Source organism: Borostomias antarcticus (genome assembly GCF_949987555.1).
Source record: "Borostomias antarcticus genome assembly, chromosome: 4".
NCBI classification, from domain to species: Eukaryota; Metazoa; Chordata; class Actinopteri; order Stomiiformes; family Stomiidae; genus Borostomias; species Borostomias antarcticus.
In genome coordinates this window covers 2,367,354-2,389,746 of record NC_140237.1, presented here as the reverse complement: position 1 = coordinate 2,389,746, position 22,393 = coordinate 2,367,354, and the positions used below count along the sequence as shown (strand labels likewise).

Genomic DNA, 22,393 nt, shown 5'->3' with positions numbered 1-22,393 from the left:
CCTCTATGTTGTACGGAGACTACTCTCACTCTCTAAGCCTCTATGCTGCACATAGACTACTCTCACTCTCTAAGCCTCTATGTTGTACGGAGACTACTCTCACTCTCTAAGCCTCTATGCTCCACAGAGACTACTCTCACTCTCTAAGCCTCTATGCTGCACAGAGACTACTCTCACTCTCTAAGCCTCTATGTTGTACGGAGACTACTCTCACTCTCTAAGCCTCTATGCTGCACAGAGACTACTCTCACTCTCTAAGCCTCTATGCTGCACATAGACTACTCTCACTCTCTAAGCCTCTATGCTGCACAGAGACTACTCTCACTCTCTAAGCCTCTATGCTGCACAGAGACTACTCTCACTCTCTAAGCCTCTATGCTGCACAGAGACTACTCTCACTCTCTAAGCCTCTATGTTGTACGGAGACTACTCTCACTCTCTAAGCCTCTATGTTGTACGGAGACTACTCTCACTCTCTAAGCCTCTATGCTGCACATAGACTACTCTCACTCTCTAAGCCTCTATGCTCCACAGAGACTACTCTAACTCTCTAAGCCTCTATGTTGTACAGAGACTACTCTCACTCTCTAAGCCTCTATGCTGCACAGAGACTACTCTCACTCTCTAAGCCTCTATGCTGCACAGAGACTACTCTCACTCTCTAAGCCTCTATGCTTCACAGAGACTACTCTCACTCTCTAAGCCTCTATGCTGCACAGAAAAAGACTCCCATTCTCAGCCATGGTGAAGCCACAGCATGCCTGCCAAAGAATACATATACAGTAGGGCTAAATAAATGTGTCTCCAGCATTCAAGCTAATCTCTTCTCTTGTGGGTCTGAATGGACTCTTAATAATATTGTGTGTATTATCAGTTTGAGAGTCCATTCGGTAAGGGCTAGGTTGAAGCAACCATAGTGGGTTTTACGGCACGACTACCTATTCATAAAGGGATCAATTAAAGTTCACAACGCAAGAGAAGAGATTGACTTTAATGTTGGAGATGCATTCATTTACATGTGGCTCAGAATGAAAATCCTTTTATGTGCAAAATGGGCCCACTCAAAGATCCGGTTCCATGTGGAGGACAGGGTGTAATTACTTCTCATAGACATATTGAATCCCCTCTACACTATGATTAAAGCTGACATGATTTTTTAAAGAGAACTTAATGGGAGGTGAATTGATTTTCATAATTAGAGGGACATAACACACAATTGAAGAATATACATTTGATGATACTTGTCCACACAGTAACACTGAAAGTGAAGTTTCTAAAAATGTTTTATTATTTTTTTGTAAACCTTTATTTTCCCTATGTTCACCCTGGAAGGAGTTTTCAAAAAAGTCAGGTTTTAGTGACCTAGAACACTGTTTGCTTGTGGAAGGAAGGCCAAACCGTAGAAAGATGTCTGGTTTAAAAAATACCTGTGTTCGTGTGGACAGGGCCTGATATTGATAAGAGGATTTAGTGCAAATATTTGAGTGGGTCCAAATATAGACATAACTTGTGTATCTTGATATAGGCCTACAATGCAGGGTTTCATGGAGGGTAAACAAGAGATGACAGAGAGTACAAGAAGTAAAGGGTTTGTGTTTTTTTTTTCTCTCATTCATGATGGAATCTTTCTGTGGCCCATGTTTGCACTCTAAACAGTTGCCACAGCGATGGTGTTGAGTTGCCATCAAGCATAGGGCAGTCTGCCACCATTCTTCAAAAACAAACAATGCAGCAATGTACTGCTCAATTAACCCTCTCAACACTTTTGTTTTAGGAGCCCTAGGCCTTTCCCCTACTGCCATGAGCAACAAGCACCACCCTCCCCTTGTGAAGAAGCACAGTCAGACGGACCTTGTGAGCCGGCTCAAGACCCGCAAGGTCCTGGGTGTCGGGGGCGAGGATGACGACGGGGAGGTCCACAGGTCAAAGGTGAGGGGGGCATGACCAATTACAATTTTCAGGGACTTGTTGAAGGGGGAACCCCAGTATTCACATTTAGGTACCTGGTTATAAATGGTTGTCTACAGATACCTTTTGAGATTTTGCTAATTATTTTTCTCAAAGTGCAATTTATATGAAATTGTGCAAATGATTATCAAATGACAAAAATTTAATTTATGAAACTTGTGTTGACGTGGATATGCTTTGTGGGTAACAATTTACATTAAAAGCTCAAACCTTAATATTTCCTGCTGTTCAATGGCGATTGATTAATCTGAACATTGGAACATTAACAGATTCATTTGAATTATATTGGTTTATAAACCTACTTTCATGTAAAATTATGAAAGAGTGTTTTAGACTTTCTTTTAGAAAATGCTTGTTGCAGCCATGCTACTGTCAGTTGTTCTGATTAAAGATTAATCTCACCGTCTTAACTTGAATACATGATTTTTTTTTTTAAACTGTAGCATCATCTAAAAATGACATTGCAAAAACTGCTGCTCTATTTCACTAGAATGTGAATTTCCACACATTCTCTGCAAATATCTGTCATTTGAGTATCTCTGTCCCAAATCTTTGCTTTAGCTTTGACTGCAAAAGTCTGTACTGATCCAAATCCGGACCACATTAGGACATGCAGTTCCGTTTCGACATTCCCTCTAGAGCTCCAACCATTCTATAGGTTACAGGACATTAAATAGTCTATTTGACTCCTCAAAAATGACATAATTGACAAAGGACGTATGGAGAAAGGCTGAGCTCTGCTCTTGCTATCTGATAGCAGGCAATACATATGGAAATACATATTAGTGAGGAAATGGGATTGAGGAAAATATAACTATACATAATAGATTCAATTTTCTGAGAAAGGAAAGCATTTGCTTTTTTTTTTTTAGCAAATCTGGGTCTGACAACAGAGCCAGGTATATTTTATATTGTTGGTTTTCAGGCAGCCAGCCTTCACGACTGAGGGCCTGGATGGAATGGTGTGTGTGAAATGGAGATTTATAGAGAAATTGTGTGTGAGTAAAAAAAGGTATTTTCTCCTCATCTACATCCTCTCCACCTAACCTCCGCGCTCAGGAGTTAGGTTAGGAGGAAGCATCTGTGCGTTTGACTCATTAGACAAGTGTAATTTCAACTCCTCTCTGTTTTCACAAAGCTGTGCCTTCCTACCACAAAAGAGACGGCGTGCCAGTGTGACAATATGCAGACCAGAGAACGGTACTATTTGACAGGTTCTTCCCTCCACACCCCCTCCCCACGCAATTGGGTGTGGCTTCGGTGCCTTCAGCAGACACGCCCCCACAGTCTCAGACCAGAGAATGCTGCTGATTTTTAACCGATTTTGAAGCCTTATTTTATATACTCAGCGACATTTTTAATCACTCAGATTTGGCTGGGTGGTTAATGACATGTTTTCCTGTGGTGTGTGAAGCTCATAACAAAAATTTGAACTGGGTTAACCAATCTGGATTTAGAGCTAATCATAGTACAATTTCAGCTGCCACCATTGTTATGAATGATATAATATCAGCGTTAGATAACAAACCAGGCCAGGTCAAGCCTGGCTTATGTGTGTTGGCTGGCTTGTTTCTGTGCAGGACTGGTAGGACGGTAATGTTTGATAAATAAAGATGGGTCTTGTCACCTGGACACATCAGTTCCAATGCTTCCAATGCTAATCCAGCACAATGAGAGCGGGATAGCCAGTTAGCTCATGAGCTCACAACAACTAGCAGCAGCTTCCATAACATTAATGGTAGCGGTCAGTGGCTAAAGCAGTTACACTGATGATTCCTGTAATGTTAGCTATTTTGCTGCAATGGGTTCAACTTTTGTTTCTGAATAAAGGTCATGACTTGCTGTTTTGCACTTCCCTTTAGGTGGTGAATAAGTAGATCCCGGACACAGTGGGTTATTTGGACATCTACTAGGATCTTGGTATTATATTTATATGAAGATATGTAAGTAAAGTATTTGCCCTTAGAAGTAAATTGTAATTGTTATAGTTTAGCTACGTACGTTGTGAGGCTAGTGTTGGTGACAAAGACTAGCTACCTTGTAGTAGCTAACCTTAGCTAAAGCACTTTGAGAGAACGTGCACAGTATCTCCAACTCCTCGGGCCTTGAGTTAGCTAGCTAACACTAGCTAGCTATCATTGGGCTTCATTTCCTGAACTTAGCTTTAGCTTAGCATGCAGCCAGGTTATGGGTTACTGTTTGCTTCAGATATTACTCTACATTTCAACTAGCCCTTCTCAGTCCCGTTGTCGCATTCCGCTCGCTCATGCCAGACAACAGTCCTTTGCTGGTCCATTCACTTTGCCATCAAAATAAATCGGTGTCGGCCTAGTTAGGAGAGGCGTTCATATTTACAAGTGTCAGATAAACATGAAACTTCACTTACCTAAGCAAACCGGTCTATTTTAACAAATGCTGGGTTTTGAAGCCTTGACGCTACCAATAAATAACTTATTTAGACGCGTTCTGTCCGAGTGAAATTATTTTTCCGAGGTAGTCTTCTGTGGTGGTGGCGGTGCTTTGAAGCTTCAACCCAGCATTTGTTAAAATAGACACTTAGGTAAGTGAAGTTTCATGTTTATCTGACACTTGTAAATATGAGCGCCTCTCCTAACTAGGCCGATTTATTTTGACGGCAAAGTGAATGGACCAGAAAAGGACTGTTGTCTGGCATGAGCGAGTGGAATGCGACAACGGCACTGAGAAGGGCTACATTTCAACCAGACATTCCAGTGTGTGGAAACCAGGTAGTCAAAATAACTTACCTGACATAAAATGGGCACCGCAAGCGCGGGCATTTTTGATGATGTCCTCAGTTCAGTCCGTACCATGGCTGTATTGGTCCATACGCTTAATAATGGCGATTTCGTCTGTCTTCCTCTGCTACTGTTTCAAGAATGTGCGCGCATACTTGTGCTGACTAGGCTGTAAAAGGGTCTATAATTAACAAATATGACCCACGCTCGTTACATAACTTCTACAACATCCAGTGACAAAATATGTCAGGTACCTTGGTATGTCCACACCAAGGATTGAACTCACAACCTTCGCGGTGATAAGCAGCACACTATCCACTCGGCCACCGCTGACCTGGGAAATCTGTGGAGTCTTTTTCTTTTGATGTTCTGGGACCACTGCCTCTTGTGGTAGCAACATAGAACTGCAGGTCAACAACGCCAACAGGGACAGAGAAAGGAGGAAGGGAGCGACAAAAAGGATTCCCTCTTCTAGGTGTGTCGTCTTACAGCCAACACACAAAAACATTGTGCAGCCTTATTTGTTGACTTATCAAAAGCCTTTGACACAGTGGATCACCAGCTGTTGTTACAGAGGCTAGCCTGCATAGGTCTAGCTGGGGGTGCCTGTGCCTGGTTTCAGGACTATTTGTCCAGAAGACGACAATGCGTGAAGTCGGGTAGCTTTCAATCAGACTTCCTGCCCTTAACTAAGGGGGTGCCTCAGGGATCGGTGCTGGGCCCTGTCCTCTTCACCATTTATATTAATGATATTGTCTCCTCTTTAAGTGGTAGTAAGGCTCATCTATATGCTGATGACACTGTTGTCTATAGTATTGCAGATTCTGTACAGAAAGCCCTCGAGAATCTACAGCTATCTCTCAATATGCTCCAAGAAGCTCTCACCAATCTCAAACTCGTCCTTAATCCCAGCAAAACCAAGTTCATGCTCTTCTCTAAATCTAGAGCTATTGATTATGGTAGGCTCCGACTACTAACGGCTAATGGCTCACTTATTGAAAGAGTCACAGAAAATAAATATCTCGGTCTGTGGCTGGATGATAAACTCTGGTTCAAGTTTCATGTCAACACTCTAGCTTGCAAACTCAGACAAAAAATTGGCTTCCTATACAGAAACCGTTCTAGCTTCCCTATGTTCTGTAGGAAGAGAATTGTCCAAGCTGTCTTCTTGTCAGTATTGGACTATTGTGACACAATTTATAGACATATAGACATATAGCCTCTGTGACAACATTGAAACCTCTCGACACTGTTTACCATTCCGCTCTGAGATTTATTACAGGCGATATGACACTCACCATTGCATTCTTTATGATAAAGTTGGCTGGCCATCTCTGTCTTCAAGGCGTAACATCACTGGTTTATGTTAATTTATAAAAGCATTGCTGGCAAACTTCCACCGTACCTGTCATCTCTGCTGGAGTGTCGGCACTCATCAGACTCGCTCGAATTATCTTCTTGTTTTTAAGGTTCCTCGTTCTCGTACAGAACTTGGACGGGCTGCGTTCTCTTATGATGCTCCGTATACCTGGAACTCTCTCCAACAGACATTGAAGCTAGAGCTGCTTCCCTCCGATGCGGAGTTCAGAGCCATGGCTCAAGACATTTGTTCCTCAACTTGTCACTGTTTTAGATCTTAATTGTATTATTGTTGTAAATTTCTTATGTTTTGTTGATGTTTGTGTTTGCTTGTGAGCTCGTCGGCATTGGAAATGAGTGAAACCTCAATTGCCCTACGAGTTTAAATAAAGGTTTGAAATTAGGTTCCCAAATTTAGCAGGCTAATTAGCGGGCAATTTGTGAATATTCATTACCCATACCACACCCTATGATCTGTCAAAATGGACAGCCTGTTACCTGTCTGCCTGTGACAAGTGTCAATAGAAGTGGCCAGGTAGAGAGAGGGCTCGGAGAGAATAAAATACAAGCTTTACTTTTTGTGTAATTAACCTAATTTAAAAAACACAGTGCTTAAATGGGAAAGTCACAAATCTAAGGTTTTTGTGAATGTTTTTGTTTTGTGTGCATGATGAAATGTGGCAAAGATATAAGTAAAAAATATAATTGAGTTTGGCTTCTATACCATGGACTTAATGTATAGGTCCCATACATCACTCCAATCAAGTTTGGTAGCTCTGGCACTTTTAGAAGCAATGTTCTTGACCAAAAACAATGGACCAATCAACATTGAGGGGGTGTGGCCATGGACTTGTTTAGGCCCCCAACATCACTCCCCAAGTTTCATGGCTCTAGGACCTTTAGAACCAATGTTATTGACCAAAAGGTAATGGGGGGGCCCTTAACCATTCCGGGGCCCTAGGCGATTGACTATTATTGCCTAATGGACGGGCTGGCCATGTGAGAGGCAGATAGGAAACGTTGTTTTGTCACTACACAAATTTGAGGATGTTAGAGCCATGGGAAAGAACTGTAAGAACAAACTTTTTGCACATCTGTACGGGCAGGTGCGTCGGAGAAATGATACAGGCTGACTGAAATAAAGACAAGACTCCCGCACACTGTCCTCTTCACCTGCAGACAAACATTTAATCAACAACATTTTGGTCCTAGACCATCGTCAGGTAGAAATGCTTTGAAATGCATGTCAGACCGAAACGTTGTTGATTAAATGTTTGTCTGCAGATGAAGAGAACAGTGTGCGGGAGTCTTGTCTTTATTAGAGCCATAGGAAAAACATTTTTTCCCAGCGACGTTTATCTTAGGTAATACAAGACTATTGATTATTTGTGTTTATATGTGTGATAGTATTTTGTTTGCCAATTGCCCTAGCGTAGCAGAAGAAGGGAACCGTAGGGAAACCTTTCTAGATGAGGTCACATGGTGTTGCCATGACGACTGGGAGGGGGGTTCTGCTGTGGAAATCATGGCTATGCAGCGCACTGCGCCTGCACGTCACGTAATGTCCATGAGAGACTGAACTGAAATGGGCTGTAGACCACAGCGAATGAGACTCTTGCTGCACCGTGGTCAAAACACACATTCAACTTTCCTATCAACCTGTTGTGACCCAGCAGACAGGCACAAGTCTGCTTGGCTCCGGGGTCTGGAAACAACAAGGGGAGAAAATGGTATAAGTGATGCGAATGTCGCAAAATGGAGTTGACGCACTTTGGCTACGAAAAGCACAGTAGGCTGTTTACCAACGGTAAAGCACTTTACCAGTGATGGATGATAGGACAGCCGTAAACTGGCTCACTGCCCACGTGCACCTCTCCTGGCACAGCGCACTCAGAGGGGCTGGTGACATCAGGGTCAGAGTCAGGGGAGCGCGCCCCGGTGGTGGATGGTGGAAACCTCCGGTGAGTCTGTAGGGCAGGACCGGGATGTGCGGGGTGCATCGGGGAAGTGCAGGGGGCAGAGAGGGGTGGCTGTGGGGGCGCATACAGGGGAGTGTTACAGTGCTTTTTCCCATATCTGTTGGAAGCAGCTTAACAGCTCCAGCGAGTTGTTTTGGAAGTATAAACCTTCGTCTGTGTACCAGGCCTTCCAGCATTGTGATTTTACATTTTACATTACAGTCATTTAGCAGACGCTTTTATCCAAAGCGACTAACAATAATTGCATTTAACGTAGGAAGAGCCAATGTACTACTACTTGCCAGAACTCACAAGTGCATCTTCTTTCTAAAACAAACAAGTGACTAAGAGCATAATCTAGTGCTGAAGCAAAGTGCAAGAATCACAATCTAAAGTACAGTGCAATATAATATAATAAGTGCTTAGGTGGGAGGATTGTTGTAGTACTTCTTGAAGAGATGAGTTTTGAGCCTGCGACGAAAGATGGGCAGCGACTCTGCTGTCCTGACATCAGTGGGCAGCTCATTCCACCACTGCGGGGCCAGGACAGAGAAGAGCCGTGACCGTGTCGATCGACCGCAGGAGCCTCGGAGTGACGGGGCAACCAGTCGCCCTGAGGTAGCAGAGCGTAGTGGTCGGGAGGGGATGTAGGGTTTGACCATGGCCTGGAGGTAGGAGGGGGCTGTTCCTTTCATTGCCCTGTAGGTTAGCGCCAGAGTTTTAAACTGGATGCGAGCCGCTACAGGGAGCCAGTGTAGGGAACGGAGAAGGGAAGTTGTGTGGGAGAACTTGGGGTGGTTGAACACCAGGCGAGCAGCAGCTTTCTGGACAAGTTCCAGAGGTTTAATGGCTGACGCCGGTGCCCCCGCGAGGAGGGAGTTGCAGTAGTCCAGGCGGGAGATGACCAGGGCCTGGATGAGTACCTGCGCCGTTTCATTAGTGAGGAAAGGGCGAATCCTCCTGATGTTGTAGAGCATGAATCTGCAGGAACGTGTGACGGATGTGACATGTGAGGAAAATGACAGTTGGTCATCCAGGGTCACACCCAGATTCCTCGCAGTCCGAGTCGGGGTCACCACTGTGTCTTCAATGGTGATGGCCAGGTCCCGGTGCGGACAGCCCTTCCCCGGGAGGAACAACAGCTCAGTCTTGTCCAGATTGAGCTTGAGGTGATGTGTCGTCATCCACTCCGAAATGTCAGCCAAGCACCCAGCTATGCGTGTCTCCACTTCTGTATCAGAAGGGGGAAATGACAGAACCAGTTGGGTGTCATCGGCATAGCAGTGATAGGAGAAGCCATGCGAGCGAATGACAGAGCCCAGAGATGTAGTGTAGAGGGAAAACAGGAGAGGACCCAGGACAGACCCTTGTGGAACCCCCGTAGTCAGACTACGCGATTCCGACGTCGACCCTCTCCATGTCACCTGGTAGGAGCGGCCCGTCAGGTAGGATGCAAACAGGGAGTGTGCAGAGCCATCGATGCCTTTCTCCTCGAGGGTGGAGAGGAGGATCTGGTGGTCTACCGTATCAAATGCTGCTGACAGGTCTAGGAGTATCAGGACAGAGGAGAGAGAGTTCGCTCTAGCGGCATGGAGTGACTCTGTTACTGTAAGGAGGGCGGTCTCTGTCGAGTGGCCAGCCTTGAACCCGGATTGGTGGGGATCTAGGAGGTCGTTCTGGTGGAGGTACGAAGACAGTTGGTTAAAGATAGCACGTTCAAGTGTTTTGGATAGAAAGGATAGAAGGGAAACCGGTCTGTAGTTTTTGACATCAGATGGGTCGAGAGATGGTTTCTTTAGGAGGGGGGTGACTCTGGCAGTCTTGAAAGCAGAGGGAAAACATCCTGAAACAAGAGATGCATTGATGAGGTGGGTTAGGAAGGGAAGGAGTTCGGGTGCAACAGACTGAAGGAGAGTCGAGGGAACAGGGTCTAGGGAGCACGTGGTGGGGCGGTTAGATGTTACAAGGTTGAGGGCCTCGTTGGGGGAGAGGGGAGAAAAGTGGGATAAGGTGGGGCGTGGAGAGGAGGGGGGGAGCAGGGAGTGGAGAGAGGGTGGGGATGGGGGGGTGAGTTTCGTGCATGGAGCGTTGACCGGGGGAGGGGGGAAAGAGGATCTGATATCGTTAACTTTCTTGTCAAAGAAGTTGGCGAAATCATCAGGGAGAAGGGAGGAGTTGGGAGTAGGAGGTGGGGGCTGGAGTAGTGAAGAGAAGGTTTCAAAGAGTTTTTTAGGATTGGAAGCAGAGGTTAAGATTTTAGAGCGGAAGAAAGCAGCTTTAGCAGCAGACAGAGAGGAGGAGAATGTGGAAAGAAGAGATTGGAAATTAAGAAGGTCCTCTGGGAGCTTGCCTTTCCTCCATTTGCGCTCAGCTATTCTCAGGCTCCGTCTATCAGTACGCACTGAGTCCGACAGCCAGGGCCGGACTGGCCATGTGGCGTACCGGGCAAATGCCCGGTGGGCCGGACCTACTTGTGGGCCGATCTAAAAAAACGAGCTAACGAACGGCCCATAGAGCAGGGACAGCGGCCCATTGGTCCATTTTCTATACTGACACTGGGCTGGCCCAATCATATGTAGGCCCCACCCCTCCCTCTGTTAGTTTCAGGTGTCATTTGCGTGGGCCGCTAGAGAGCCTCAGCAGCACCCCCCCCCCCCCCCGTCAACAAATCGCGCAGCAGCACCCCCCCCCCCCCCCCCGTCAACAAATCGCGCAGCAGCACCCCCCCCCCCCCCCGTCAACAAATCGCGCAGCAGCACCCCTCCCCCCCCGTCAACAAATCGCGCAGCAGCACCCCCCCCCCCCCGTCAACAAATCGCGCAGCAGCACCCCCCCCGTCAACAAAACGAAACTGAAGGTGTTCCATTGCACGCGTCGGCTCGGCTAGTGGGCCGACTGGGGCTACATTTCCCGGTAGGAAATATTCACCCAGTCCAGTCCTGTGGGCCGGTCTGGGCCAAGATGCCAGGGCTGAATTTTTGTCCCAGTCCGTCCCTGCCGACAGCCATGGGGCAGGTGGAGTTGGGCGTGCAGGCCTGGAGGTGAGGGGACAGAGATTGTCCAGAGAAGAGGAAAGAGTAGAGAGGAGAAGATCAGTGGCAGTATCAGAGGGTAGGAGAGAGAAGGATTCAGGGGCGGGGAGGGCGGAGGTGACAGTAGAGGAAAGGTCAGTAGGGGAGAGCGAGCGGAGATGGCTACGGGCGGTAACCATGTGGGTAGGAGGAGGAGTTACAGGGGAAGAGGGGATGGAGAGGGAGTAGGACATGAAATAGTGGTCAGAGAGATGGAGGGGAGTGACAGAGAGGTTAGGGGTGGAACAGTGTCTAGTGAAGATGAGATCCAGCTGGTTGCCGGCTTTGTGAGTGGGAGGAGAAGAAGAGAGGTGAAGATCGAAGGAGGAGAGGAAGGAGAGGAAAGGTTCCAATTTCTCACTCTGGATGTTGAAGTCCCCGAGAAGGATGAGTGCGGACCCATCATCTGGGAAGTGCGAAACTAGTGTATCGAGCTCCTCTAGGAATTCACCAAGAGGACCTGGTGGGCGATACACAACAGCAATGGTGAGCTTGATTGGATACATGACAGAGACAGCATGGAATTCAAAAGAGGGAGGGGAGAACTGTGGGATGGAGACGAGTGAGTATTTCCATGTTGGGGAAATGAGCAGGCCAGTACCACCACCTCGCCTCGCAGCTCTGGGAGTGTGGGAGAAAGAATACACATCTGACAGGGCTGCGGGAGTGGCAGTGTTCTCTGGTGTGATCCATGTCTCGGTGAGAGCAAGGAAGCTGAGGGAGAGCAAGGATGCATAGCCTGAGATAAACTCAGCTTTGGGCACCGCCGACTGGCAATTCCAAAGTCCCCCTGTCACCACTTGCTCTCTATGAGTTGAGACAGTCGGATAGATGAGGTTAGAGGGGTTACGGAGTCTGGGGGTGACCCAGTGTCTGCGTGACCCCCGGAGAGGGAACACAACAGGAATAGGATGCAAACACATAATGGTAACAAAACAGGTACTGAGGTAAATGTAGACGTACTACCTTCCTGACAGGCTTACTTGACAAAGTCGCTCTTGAATAAGTCGCCCGGTGCCTTTGGCCGCCCTAGCCTTCGGTCGCACGCCGGAGGGAGCTGTCGCCTTCCCGCTGTCGCCGTCTAAGCCGTCAATGCTTAAGGCCTGTCAATGCTGATTGCTAATCGTCTGCCAGGAGAGTAGGCCACTCCCACAGCCCACTCAACAGGGCAATTAGTCTAGCTCAGGCCGAAACTAACTCTCACAATAACCTTGAATAACAAAGCAGTTTCACCACAACACTGATGACTTAGCACTAGCCAGTAGAGAAACCAAAATATACTTATGTTTCTAGTTCAGTCTAGTAGCTCCAAGTTCCTTCCAGGGGTTAATGCAATCTGGGGAACACTTGGCCCTGTGCTGTTTATAAATCCTCACTTCAGCAGGCCACTCCCACAGCCCACTCAACAAGGCAATTAGTCTAGCTCAGGCCGAAACTAACTCTCACAATAACCTTGAATAACAAAGCAGTTTCACCACAACACTGATGACTTAGCACTAGCCAGTAGAGAAACCAAAATATACTTATGTTTCTAGTTCAGTCTAGTAGCTCCAAGTTCCTTCCAGGGGTTAATGCAATCTGGGGAACACTTGGCCCTGTGCTGTTTATAAATCCTCACTTCAGCAGGCCACTCCCACAGCCCACTCAACAGGGCAATTAGTCTAGCTCAGGCCGAAACTAACTCTCACAATAACCTTGAATAACCAAGCAGTTTCACCACAACACTGATGACTTAGCACTAGCCAGTAGAGAAACCAAAATATACTTATGTTTCTAGTTCAGTCTAGTAGCTCCAAGTTCCTTCCAGGGGTTAATGCAATCTGGGGAACACTTGGCCCTGTGCTGTTTATAAATCCTCACTTCAGCAGGCCACTCCCACAGCCCACTCAACAGGGCAATTAGTCTAGCTCAGGCCGAAACTAACTCTCACAATAACCTTGAATAACAAAGCAGTTTCACCACAACACTGATGACTTAGCACTAGCCAGTAGAGAAACCAAAATATACTTATGTTTCTAGTTCAGTCTAGTAGCTCCAAGTTCCTTCCAGGGGTTGTGATGCTCACATACTGTACTAGCTAGTAGCTATACCCTCTAGTACTGTACTAGCTAGTAGCTATACCCTCTAGTACTGTTCTAGCTAGTAGCTATACCCTCTAGTACTGTACTAGCCAGTAGCTATACCCTCTAGTACTGTACTAGCTAGTAGCTATACCCTCTAGTACTGTTCTAGCTAGTAGCTATACCCTCTAGTACTGTACTAGCTAGTAGCTATACCCTCTAGTACTGTACTAGCTAGTAGCTATACCCTCTAGTACTGTACTAGCTAGTAGCTATACCCTCTAGTACTGTTCTAGCTAGTAGCTATACCCTCTAGTACTGTACTAGCTAGTAGCTATACCCTCTAGTACTGTACTAGCCAGTAGCTATACCCTCTAGTACTGTATGTGTGGCACGGTACTTAGCTCTGTTGCCTCACAGGGTTGTTAGCTACTCGGGTGGGCAGTGTTCATTTTGACAACAAATTTTTATTTAGTTTAAGTCAGTCTTTTGACTATGACTTCTTCTTCATCGTATGGGTTTGGTGTAGTTGTCCCCCCCAGGCTCGGGGCCGGTAAGGTCTGGGTGAGGGGGTCACCCGGGATATATATCCAGCACACCTCCAGGAGCCTTGTCACCGTTTCGTCATCCACAGCCGTCAGGCCACGCGTTCCGTTGGGTGTCCCGTATATGGGACAGTCCTGGATGACGTGGTCTGAGGTTTGTTCTTCCACCACACACTACACACTACACACTCGCACGCCGAGCAGGATGCCAAGCCCCATCTGTGCATCGATGAGCGGAAGCGTCCGACTATGACTAATTATTGTTTTAATTTTAGTCCAGTTTTAGTTGACTAAATAGCATTAAGATTTTTTATTTTGATATATTGATATATTTGATTTTTTTTATTTTGATAAATCCAATGGGTTTAGTTAAAGTGTAATGCATTATTTAACCATTTCTCTAGAAGTTCCAAACTCATATATATATACTCCTGGAGGAAACATCTATTAGACTGATGGACAAAGCTGCTGAATCACATCTATGCGCTCTCCTTGCCTGCGTTCAATGTTTTTTCAATGTGAGCCACGACTTTCACAGAAATCTCAGCATTGCGATTGGCTCTCTTCCCAAAATGGTCCCTCCATAACATTTGTCTTTTTTATTTGTATTTATTTTTTATTTGTTAACGAAAATGTCAATAGATTTCATCATAGTTTTTGTCATCATAAATGAGTTTTTATTTAGTTATATTCTTGTGATAATTAAATAAAGGCCGTTGACAAATAATGTACGTCATAGTTTTCGTTGACAAAATGAACAGGGCAGGTGAGGTATCTCTCAGGTCTGCATGTCCCCGTGTTTAGAAGGGTCTCTTCTCAAGAACCCCAATATAACAACATGCAGAAGAACATACGGCTCTCCTGTCCGTCCCTGAGCAGGACTGGACAGGACCTGGCCCGGTCCCCGTGCACACGCCTGCTCCGGGCTGCCCCCTGGAGGAAGGACTGGGTCTGCTCCGGGCTGCCCCCTGGAGGAAGGACTGGGTTGACCCGTGCACACGCCTGCTCCGGGCTGCCCCCTGGAGGAAGGACTGGGTCTGCTCCGGGCTGCCCCCTGGAGGAAGGACTGGGTTGACCCGTGCACACGCCTGCTCCGGGCTGCCCCCTGGAGGAAGGACTGGGTCTGCTCCGGGCTGCCCCCTGGAGGAAGGACTGGGTTGACCCGTGCACACGCCTGCTCCGGGCTGCCCCCTGGAGGAAGGACTGGGTCTGCTCCGGGCTGCCCCCTGGAGGAAGGACTGGGTTGACCCGTGCACACGCCTGCTCCGGGCTGCCCCCTGGAGGAAGGACTGGGTCTGCTCCGGGCTGCCCCCTGGAGGAAGGACTGGGTTGACCCGTGCACACGCCTGCTCCGGGCTGCCCCCTGGAGGAAGGACTGGGTCTGCTCCGGGCTGCCCCCTGGAGGAAGGACTGGGTCTGCTCCGAGCTGCCCCCTGGAGGAAGGACTGGGTCTGCTCCGGGCTGCCCCCTGGAGGAAGGACTGGGTTGACCCGTGCACACGCCTGCTCCGGGCTGCCCCCTGGAGGAAGGACTGGGTTGACCCGTGCACACGCCTGCTCCAGGCTGCCCCCTGGAGGAAGGCTGGGTTGAAAGCACAGAGACGCGTCGGCGTGGAGCGCTCTTGCTCTCTGTGTGTTCCGCCGTCATCACCTCCCTACGCCGTGTGCGCTGTTCATCGCCTCCCTACGCCGTGTGCGCTGTTCACGCCTCCCTACGCCGTGTGCGCTGTTCATCGCCTCCCTACGCCGTGTGCGCTGTTCATCGCCTCCCTACGCCGTGTGCGCTGTTCATCGCATGACAAATAAAAGATGTTAGAGCTCCGCTGATGAAACAATGGGGAGCTTTTCAGATTGGCAATGTCAACTCTTGGCAGCTGGCATGGGATTTCAATTGAATTGAATCATGATTGGTGTTCTGTGCCTCCCTGACACAATGATTCAGACCATGTCTCCTCTGGTGTGAACAAATAGATAACAGATGAATAACAGCGTGATGCATTGATAACAGTTATGTAACGGTTTTCAGCAGCATAGTTCCTTAAATTAACTACAGTTGGTTCTTTCTTTCATGTTTTACAGATTAGCCAAGTGCTCGGCAATGAAATGAAGTTTGGAGTACGAGAGCCATTAGGCCTACGGTAATAAAACGGAATAGTTCATTTCTGTTTACATACTGATGCATTTGCTCACTCTAGTCAGTTTAAGGGCCCCCTTGGGAGCAGCAGAGTTAGGCACCATCCAGTTTCTTGTCTTTGTTGCTGATTGGAACTTGGTTGATAAAGTCCCCGCAACGTGGGAAGAATTCAGAAGTTTAAGCAAAACCCATACTGGTTCTTGGATACATAAATAAATATATATTTTTTTATCTGGGCAGCTGTGGGGTCTAATCAATGTACTATATGGCTTGTGTTGTCCTACTAGAATATGGATTCTCATATCTGCCGTCCTGTTCACAAGCATAGCCTTGACAGTAAGTACCGTGCAGAACTGGCCTAACGATTGGCCCTTCCTCTGTCAACATCCTGTAGTGACAATTTTGTGACTTCATCACTACAAATGACATGTATTACGGTATGTGTGCGTCTCCTCTAGGCTTTGGCGTTCCCCAGCCAGCTGTACGAGTTTGTGTTTGAGCTCGCCACCACCCAGGTCTCCATTCGGCTCTATGGGGGCGCACTACTCAGTAAGTCTGCTATTATACTATATACATATAATACTCCTACATAAAATGGATGTATAGTATATACATGTTAAACATTATATTTGTACGGTACATGTGTGGTATATGTTAAAGTATTCTGGTAGAACGGTACATGTGTGGTATATGTTATAGTATACTGGTAGAACGGTACATGTGTGGTATATGTTATAGTATACTGGTAGAACGGTACATGTGTGGTATATGTTATAGTATACTGGTAGAACGGTACATGTGTGGTATATGTTATAGTATACTGGTAGAACGGTACATGTGTGGTATATGTTATAGTATACTGGTAGAACGGTACATGTGTGGTATATGTTATAGTATTCTGGTAGAACGGTACATGTGTGGTATATGTTATAGTATACTGGTAGAATGGTACATGTGTGGTATATGTTATAGTATACTGGTAGAACGGTACATGTGTGGTATATGTTATAGTATACTGGTAGAACGGTACATGTGTGGTATATGTTATAGTATACTGGTAGAACGGTACATGTGTGGTATATGTTATAGTATACGGGTAGAACGGTACATGTGTGGTATATGTTATAGTATACTGGTAGAACGGTACATGTGTGGTATATGTTATAGTATACTGGTAGAACGGTACATGTGTGGTATATGTTATAGTATACTGGTAGAACGGTACATGTGTGGTATATGTTATAGTATACTGGTAGAACGGTACATGTGTGGTATATGTTATAGAATACTGGTAGATAGTATGTTTGAGTGTAAGCTTTTATGTTCCTCATTATCTATATATCCTTTGTTGGAGGGCAGAGGGATTCATCCAATTACTGAATTCAATAAGCATATTTTGTTAAAATCTAAATTTCAGTCAATGTGGCTGCAGAAACAGGACCCTTGTTCACTGTCAGTGATGATGGTGTCGATAAGCTCCACTAGCATTTTCTGTGCCAGGGAAACCAAGTAGGATCACACAGGCCGTGGTTAAAAATGGCACCTTTTGATACATAAGTGCTCTGTTCAGTCCCCTGCTCAACAGGGTGGACTACTGCTGTGACTGTACAGGAATCAGACATCCACCAGTACAGGGCTCACACATCCACCTGTACAGGGCTCACACATCCACCAGTACAGGGCTCACACATCCACCAGTACAGGGCTCACACATCCACCAGTACAGGGCTCACACATCCACCAGTGCACCCTGGGATTTGGTTGATTTGAGTTGAGTTTCTGTGTTGAAGCAGTGGAGCTACAGTAGAGAAAGAAACTGGTCCAAAGATGTCGCAATATTGTTTGTGGGTATGTGTGAACCCAATTATGTTCTCCATGAGAAGTAATTTAGAGGCTTGGGTGAATGAGTTTCTAGTAGCCTATAGAAATGGAGACACCTGCCAGGCGTTCCTTTATTCAAGTCTTAAACTGGGAATCAATGATGCAATGTCTGGTCTGTAATCTCAGCTGTTCCTGTGTCTGCATACTGGGGCAAAGGCAGTGTGGGGGTCTGAACCAAGATATTGCAGGTACTGTAGGATGTCCACACACTTCCAAGCAAAAACTACGAATGGTTGTTGAATAGCAGATCTCTCTGGCCGTAAAAACATGGACATAAATAGCAGTTCTGTTTTCACCATCTCAACCAGTCTTCATGTTCAGCACCTCCATAGGAATCAGAGCACTCAAAATGTTCCCACTGTAAAGCACTGGAAGGGTGCTATACAGTATAAATACAATTTTACTTACTAACGTACTTACAAAACATTTCCATGCAACTGCATATCATCTTCCAGAGAAGAACGGTAGGAGGGGATAAGCCCCCTACAGCAGGTGGCCAGGCAGGGTTGAAGATGTCATTTCTTTGCGCTCTGTCCCAAGTCGGTATGTGTGGAGGAGCAGAGTTCGGGACACGGACACACACATTCTAGGAATGTACATGTCAGTTTATTTTTTCACTTTTGTGTTGTAGTATCAACTTTATTCTGCCCTGAACTAACATCTTGAAACTTGAAACATACTTCTGAAATTACTGTAGTCAAGTCAAGTCACCTTTATTTGTACAGCACGTTTGCAACAGCTTCAGCTGAACCAAAGAGCTTCACAGGTAAAAACATAGAGCTAAATAGACATACAGAACATAAAAAGTAGTACAAAAGTGCAAATACAAATAAGTACAAGGGCTTAGATGCAAAATAAAAGTGCAGCAAATTACAAAATAAAGTAAACGTGTCGCAGTAGTCCAGCCATGTTGTAATAAAGGCGTGATTCACTCTTCCTGGGTCGCTCTGGGAGAGAGAGGCCTTGGTCTTACAGTAGCTAGGGTTCTAAGATGGAAAAAGCTGTTTCAAATCTCTGAGCTGACCTGTTTATCGAATTTAAAGGCACAATCAAAGATCACTCCGAGATTTTTAACAGAGGACCGGATGTCAGAGCCCAGAGGACGTAGGGCATCGACAAAAGGGACCGGAGAGGTGTTGCCAAGTATGATAATCTCGGTCTTGCTCTCATTTAGGTTGAGGAAGTTAGCACTCATTCATGATTTAATGTCGGCTAAGCAATCTAGCAGCGGTTGTAGTGTGACCTGTCCTTTGGTCTTTAGAGGTAGGTAGATCTGTCGTCGGCAAACCAGTGAAAGGACACATTGTGCTTGGCCAGGATTTCACCTAAGGGTAGCATGTACAGAAGGAAGAGGATGGGACCTAATATTGACCCTTGAGGGACCCCGCAGCTAAGGGGGGCCACGGAAGAGAGGAAGTCTCCTAGCTGCACAGAGAAAGTCTGGTCGGGTAGGTAGGACTGGAACCAGCTTAAGGCTACACCTGAGAGGCCCACGTACTGCTCGAGCCATGAGAGGAGGATCCTGGAGCCTGCTCAATCGTCTCGTTGAGAGAGGTCAGGGAAGAATTTTTACAGCTCACTCTTCTGGCCCCCGGGTGAAACAGTTTTTTTGCGTCCCTCTGGAATATGTAGGGGTGGGACCTATGCCCACCCTCCCATTTCTCTCTGTAAAGCGCATTGTGTTGCCTCTGTGTATGAAATGCGCTATATAAATAAAGTTTGATTTGATTTGATTTGTAGAACTGTTTACAGAAAAAACTCTGTTTGCTTCATTCTTGTGGCAGACTGGCAGTTGAGAATGTAAGGCCAGATATGTGATGACATGAAAACACCCTCCAGCTCATCTCCCCTCTCTCTCCACAGGTATCTCATTAATCATGTGGAATGGCTTGTACACAGCAGAGAAGGCCATCATCCAGTGGACTCTACTAACAGAAGCCTGCTACTTGGCAGTCCAGTTCCTAGGTGAGAGAGTGGACCTCAACAGAGCCTAAGAGAAAATACAATCCTTTGTCTCACACTACCATACTGTCACTGTGGCAGGCACTGTCAGAAAAGTGAGAGTGTTGACTGGAAGCATGCCTGAGAACATACTGCCCTCTAGTGCCTGTGTTTCATGTAATTGGATTTGGACTGCGCAGATTCTATTGTTTTAGTGTGTTTAGTGTGTGCACATCATGGAAAGATAATTAAAGGTGCAATAGTCATTATTTCTATGAACACTCATCATAAAAACCTCTAACAAGGCTTGTGAGCCAATAGTATTAGTACTCCTGACTGCTCTGCTCTGCTTCCCACCATAGCGCGTGGTATCAACATCATCATACTAGTGGCTCACAAGCCTTGTTAAAATCTGGACTATTGCAACTTTAACTTTTATTGTTCTATGCGTTTTATGTTTATTTCCTTGGAGGGTATTGTAGCATTACATGTTTAATGTTTATTGGTTCAAGGTCACCAGTAGTTTTCGTTATTCATGTGTAGCATCTGTCATTAATTTCATAAATTGTAGGATGTTGAGCATAGTTAATTGATAGTGTTGTCTTAACACAAACAGTAAATACTTTGTTTACACACAAAGTGTGCCTCACAATTGCATAAACCACACACAGTTACTTTAACATGGCAAATCAATGTTCAACTTAGCTGTTTCATAAACTGATTCTTTGTGTGTGTGTGTGTGTGTGTGTGTGTGTGTGTGTATATGTCGCTGCAGTTACCTCCATCACACTCCTCGAGGTCGACCAGCTGTCCAACACCGCCTCTCTCGTCCTCATCAGTGAAGTCCTCTTCCTCCTCATCACCCTCCTCTACTACAACCAGCTTGGCCGCAAGACCAAGAAGATATGAGACTCCTCCCCTCCCACTCACCGTTAAATATAAGACCAAGAAGATATGAGACTCCTCCCCTCCCACTCACCGTTAAATATAAGACCAAGAAGATATGAGACTCCTCCCACTCACCGTTAAATATAAGACCAAGAAGATATGAGACTCCTCCCCTCCCACTCACCGTTAAATATAAGACCAAGAAGATATGAGACTCCTCCCCTCCCACTCACCGTTAAATATAAGACCAAGAAGATATGAGACTCCTCCCACTCACCGTTAAATATAAGACCAAGAAGATATGAGACTCCTCCCCTCCCACTCACCGTTAAATATAAGACCAAGAAGATATGAGACTCCTCCCCTCTCACTCACCGTTAAATATAAGACCAAGAAGATATGAGACTCCTCCCCTCTCACTCACCGTTAAATATAAGACCAAGAAGATATGAGACTCCTCCCACTCACCGTTAAATATAAGACCAAGAAGATATGAGACTCCTCCCACTCACCGTTAAATATAAGACCAAGAAGATATGAGACTCCTCCCACTCACCGTTAAATATAAGACCAAGAAGATATGAGACTCCTCCCCTCTCACTCACCGTTAAATATAAGACCAAGAAGATATGAGACTCCTCCCCTCTCACTCACCGTTAAATATAAGACCAAGAAGATATGAGACTCCTCCCCTCCCACTCACCGTTAAATATAAGACCAAGAAGATATGAGACTCCTCCCCTCCCACTCACCGTTAAATATAAGACCAAGAAGATATGAGACTCCTCCCACTCACCGTTAAATATAAGACCAAGAAGATATGAGACTCCCTCCTGCACACTATTAAATATACAGTAAGACCATCCTGATCTTGTGAGCTCACATCATTTTTCTCTCACAAATCAGTCTGGATACTCTTCTTAGAGATCTGTTTGTGCTAGATCAGAAAACGATCTAGCCAATCAGCTTTCTATGAGGAAATGCAAACGGCTACGCTGGGCAGGTTTAGGTGTGACGACAGTTACAGTACGAGCGGTTGAAGTTAACGTGCCCTTCATTTTTGAATGTGCCCCTTTCCACGTGGTTTCCAACAGAAAGTTCCCAGATGGTTATCCGAAGCAAACCATCTGCAGCGTCAGGTTTTACACCCCAGCAAACTCTGCCCACCTTCACTCTTACTCTGCCCACCTTCACTCTTACTCTGCCCCCCTTCACTCTTACTCTGCCCACCTTCACTCTTACTCTGCCCACCTTCACTCTAACTCTGCCCACCTTCACTCTAACTCTGCCCACCTTCACTCTTACTCTGCCCCCCTTCACTCTTACTCTGCCCCCCTTCACTCTTACTCTGCCCACCTTCACTCTTACTCTGCCCACCTTCACTCTTACTCTGCCCACCTTCACTCTAACTCTGCCCCCCTTCACTCTTACTCTGCCCACCTTCACTCTTACTCTGCCCACCTTCACTCTTACTCTGCCCACCTTCACTCTTACTCTGCCCACCTTCACTCTTACTCTGCCCCCCTTCACTCTTACTCTGCCCACCTTCACTCTTAGGTCCACTTATGGCACCAATAGTTCAAAAAAGGCTTGTACTGTAGCTTATTGTGAGGAATCTGAAAACAGAGAAGCAAATTAGGTACAGCTGAACAAAATAAAACGTGCTTGAAATGTTCAGCTAAGGTTTAGCTGTTCAGCTAAAGTTCCTGAATATCCCAAGTCAAGACTACTACATAAGTAGAAATCAGTGTGGTAATGGATTTAATTAAATATATTTTGTTATAGGAAGACGTCTTGCACATACGTATATTTGAACGCCAAGAGGGCGATTGT

The 22,393-nt window shown here is 46.1% G+C and overlaps 1 protein-coding gene across 1 annotated transcript; it reads left to right on the top strand.

The window, feature by feature from the left end:
* Positions 1 to 1,800: 1,800 nt before the first annotated feature.
* Positions 1,801 to 20,581, top strand: LOC311307805 (tumor protein p53-inducible protein 11-like; the record flags this gene model as incomplete). Its single annotated transcript, XM_084436676.1, has 6 exons — positions 1,801 to 1,929; positions 15,796 to 15,854; positions 16,138 to 16,186; positions 16,309 to 16,399; positions 19,595 to 19,696; positions 20,448 to 20,581. The coding sequence occupies 6 exons, from the start codon at positions 1,801 to 1,803 to the stop codon at positions 20,579 to 20,581; spliced, it is 564 nt and encodes a 187-aa protein (XP_084292802.1).
* Between the last annotated feature and the right edge of the window lie 1,812 nt (positions 20,582 to 22,393).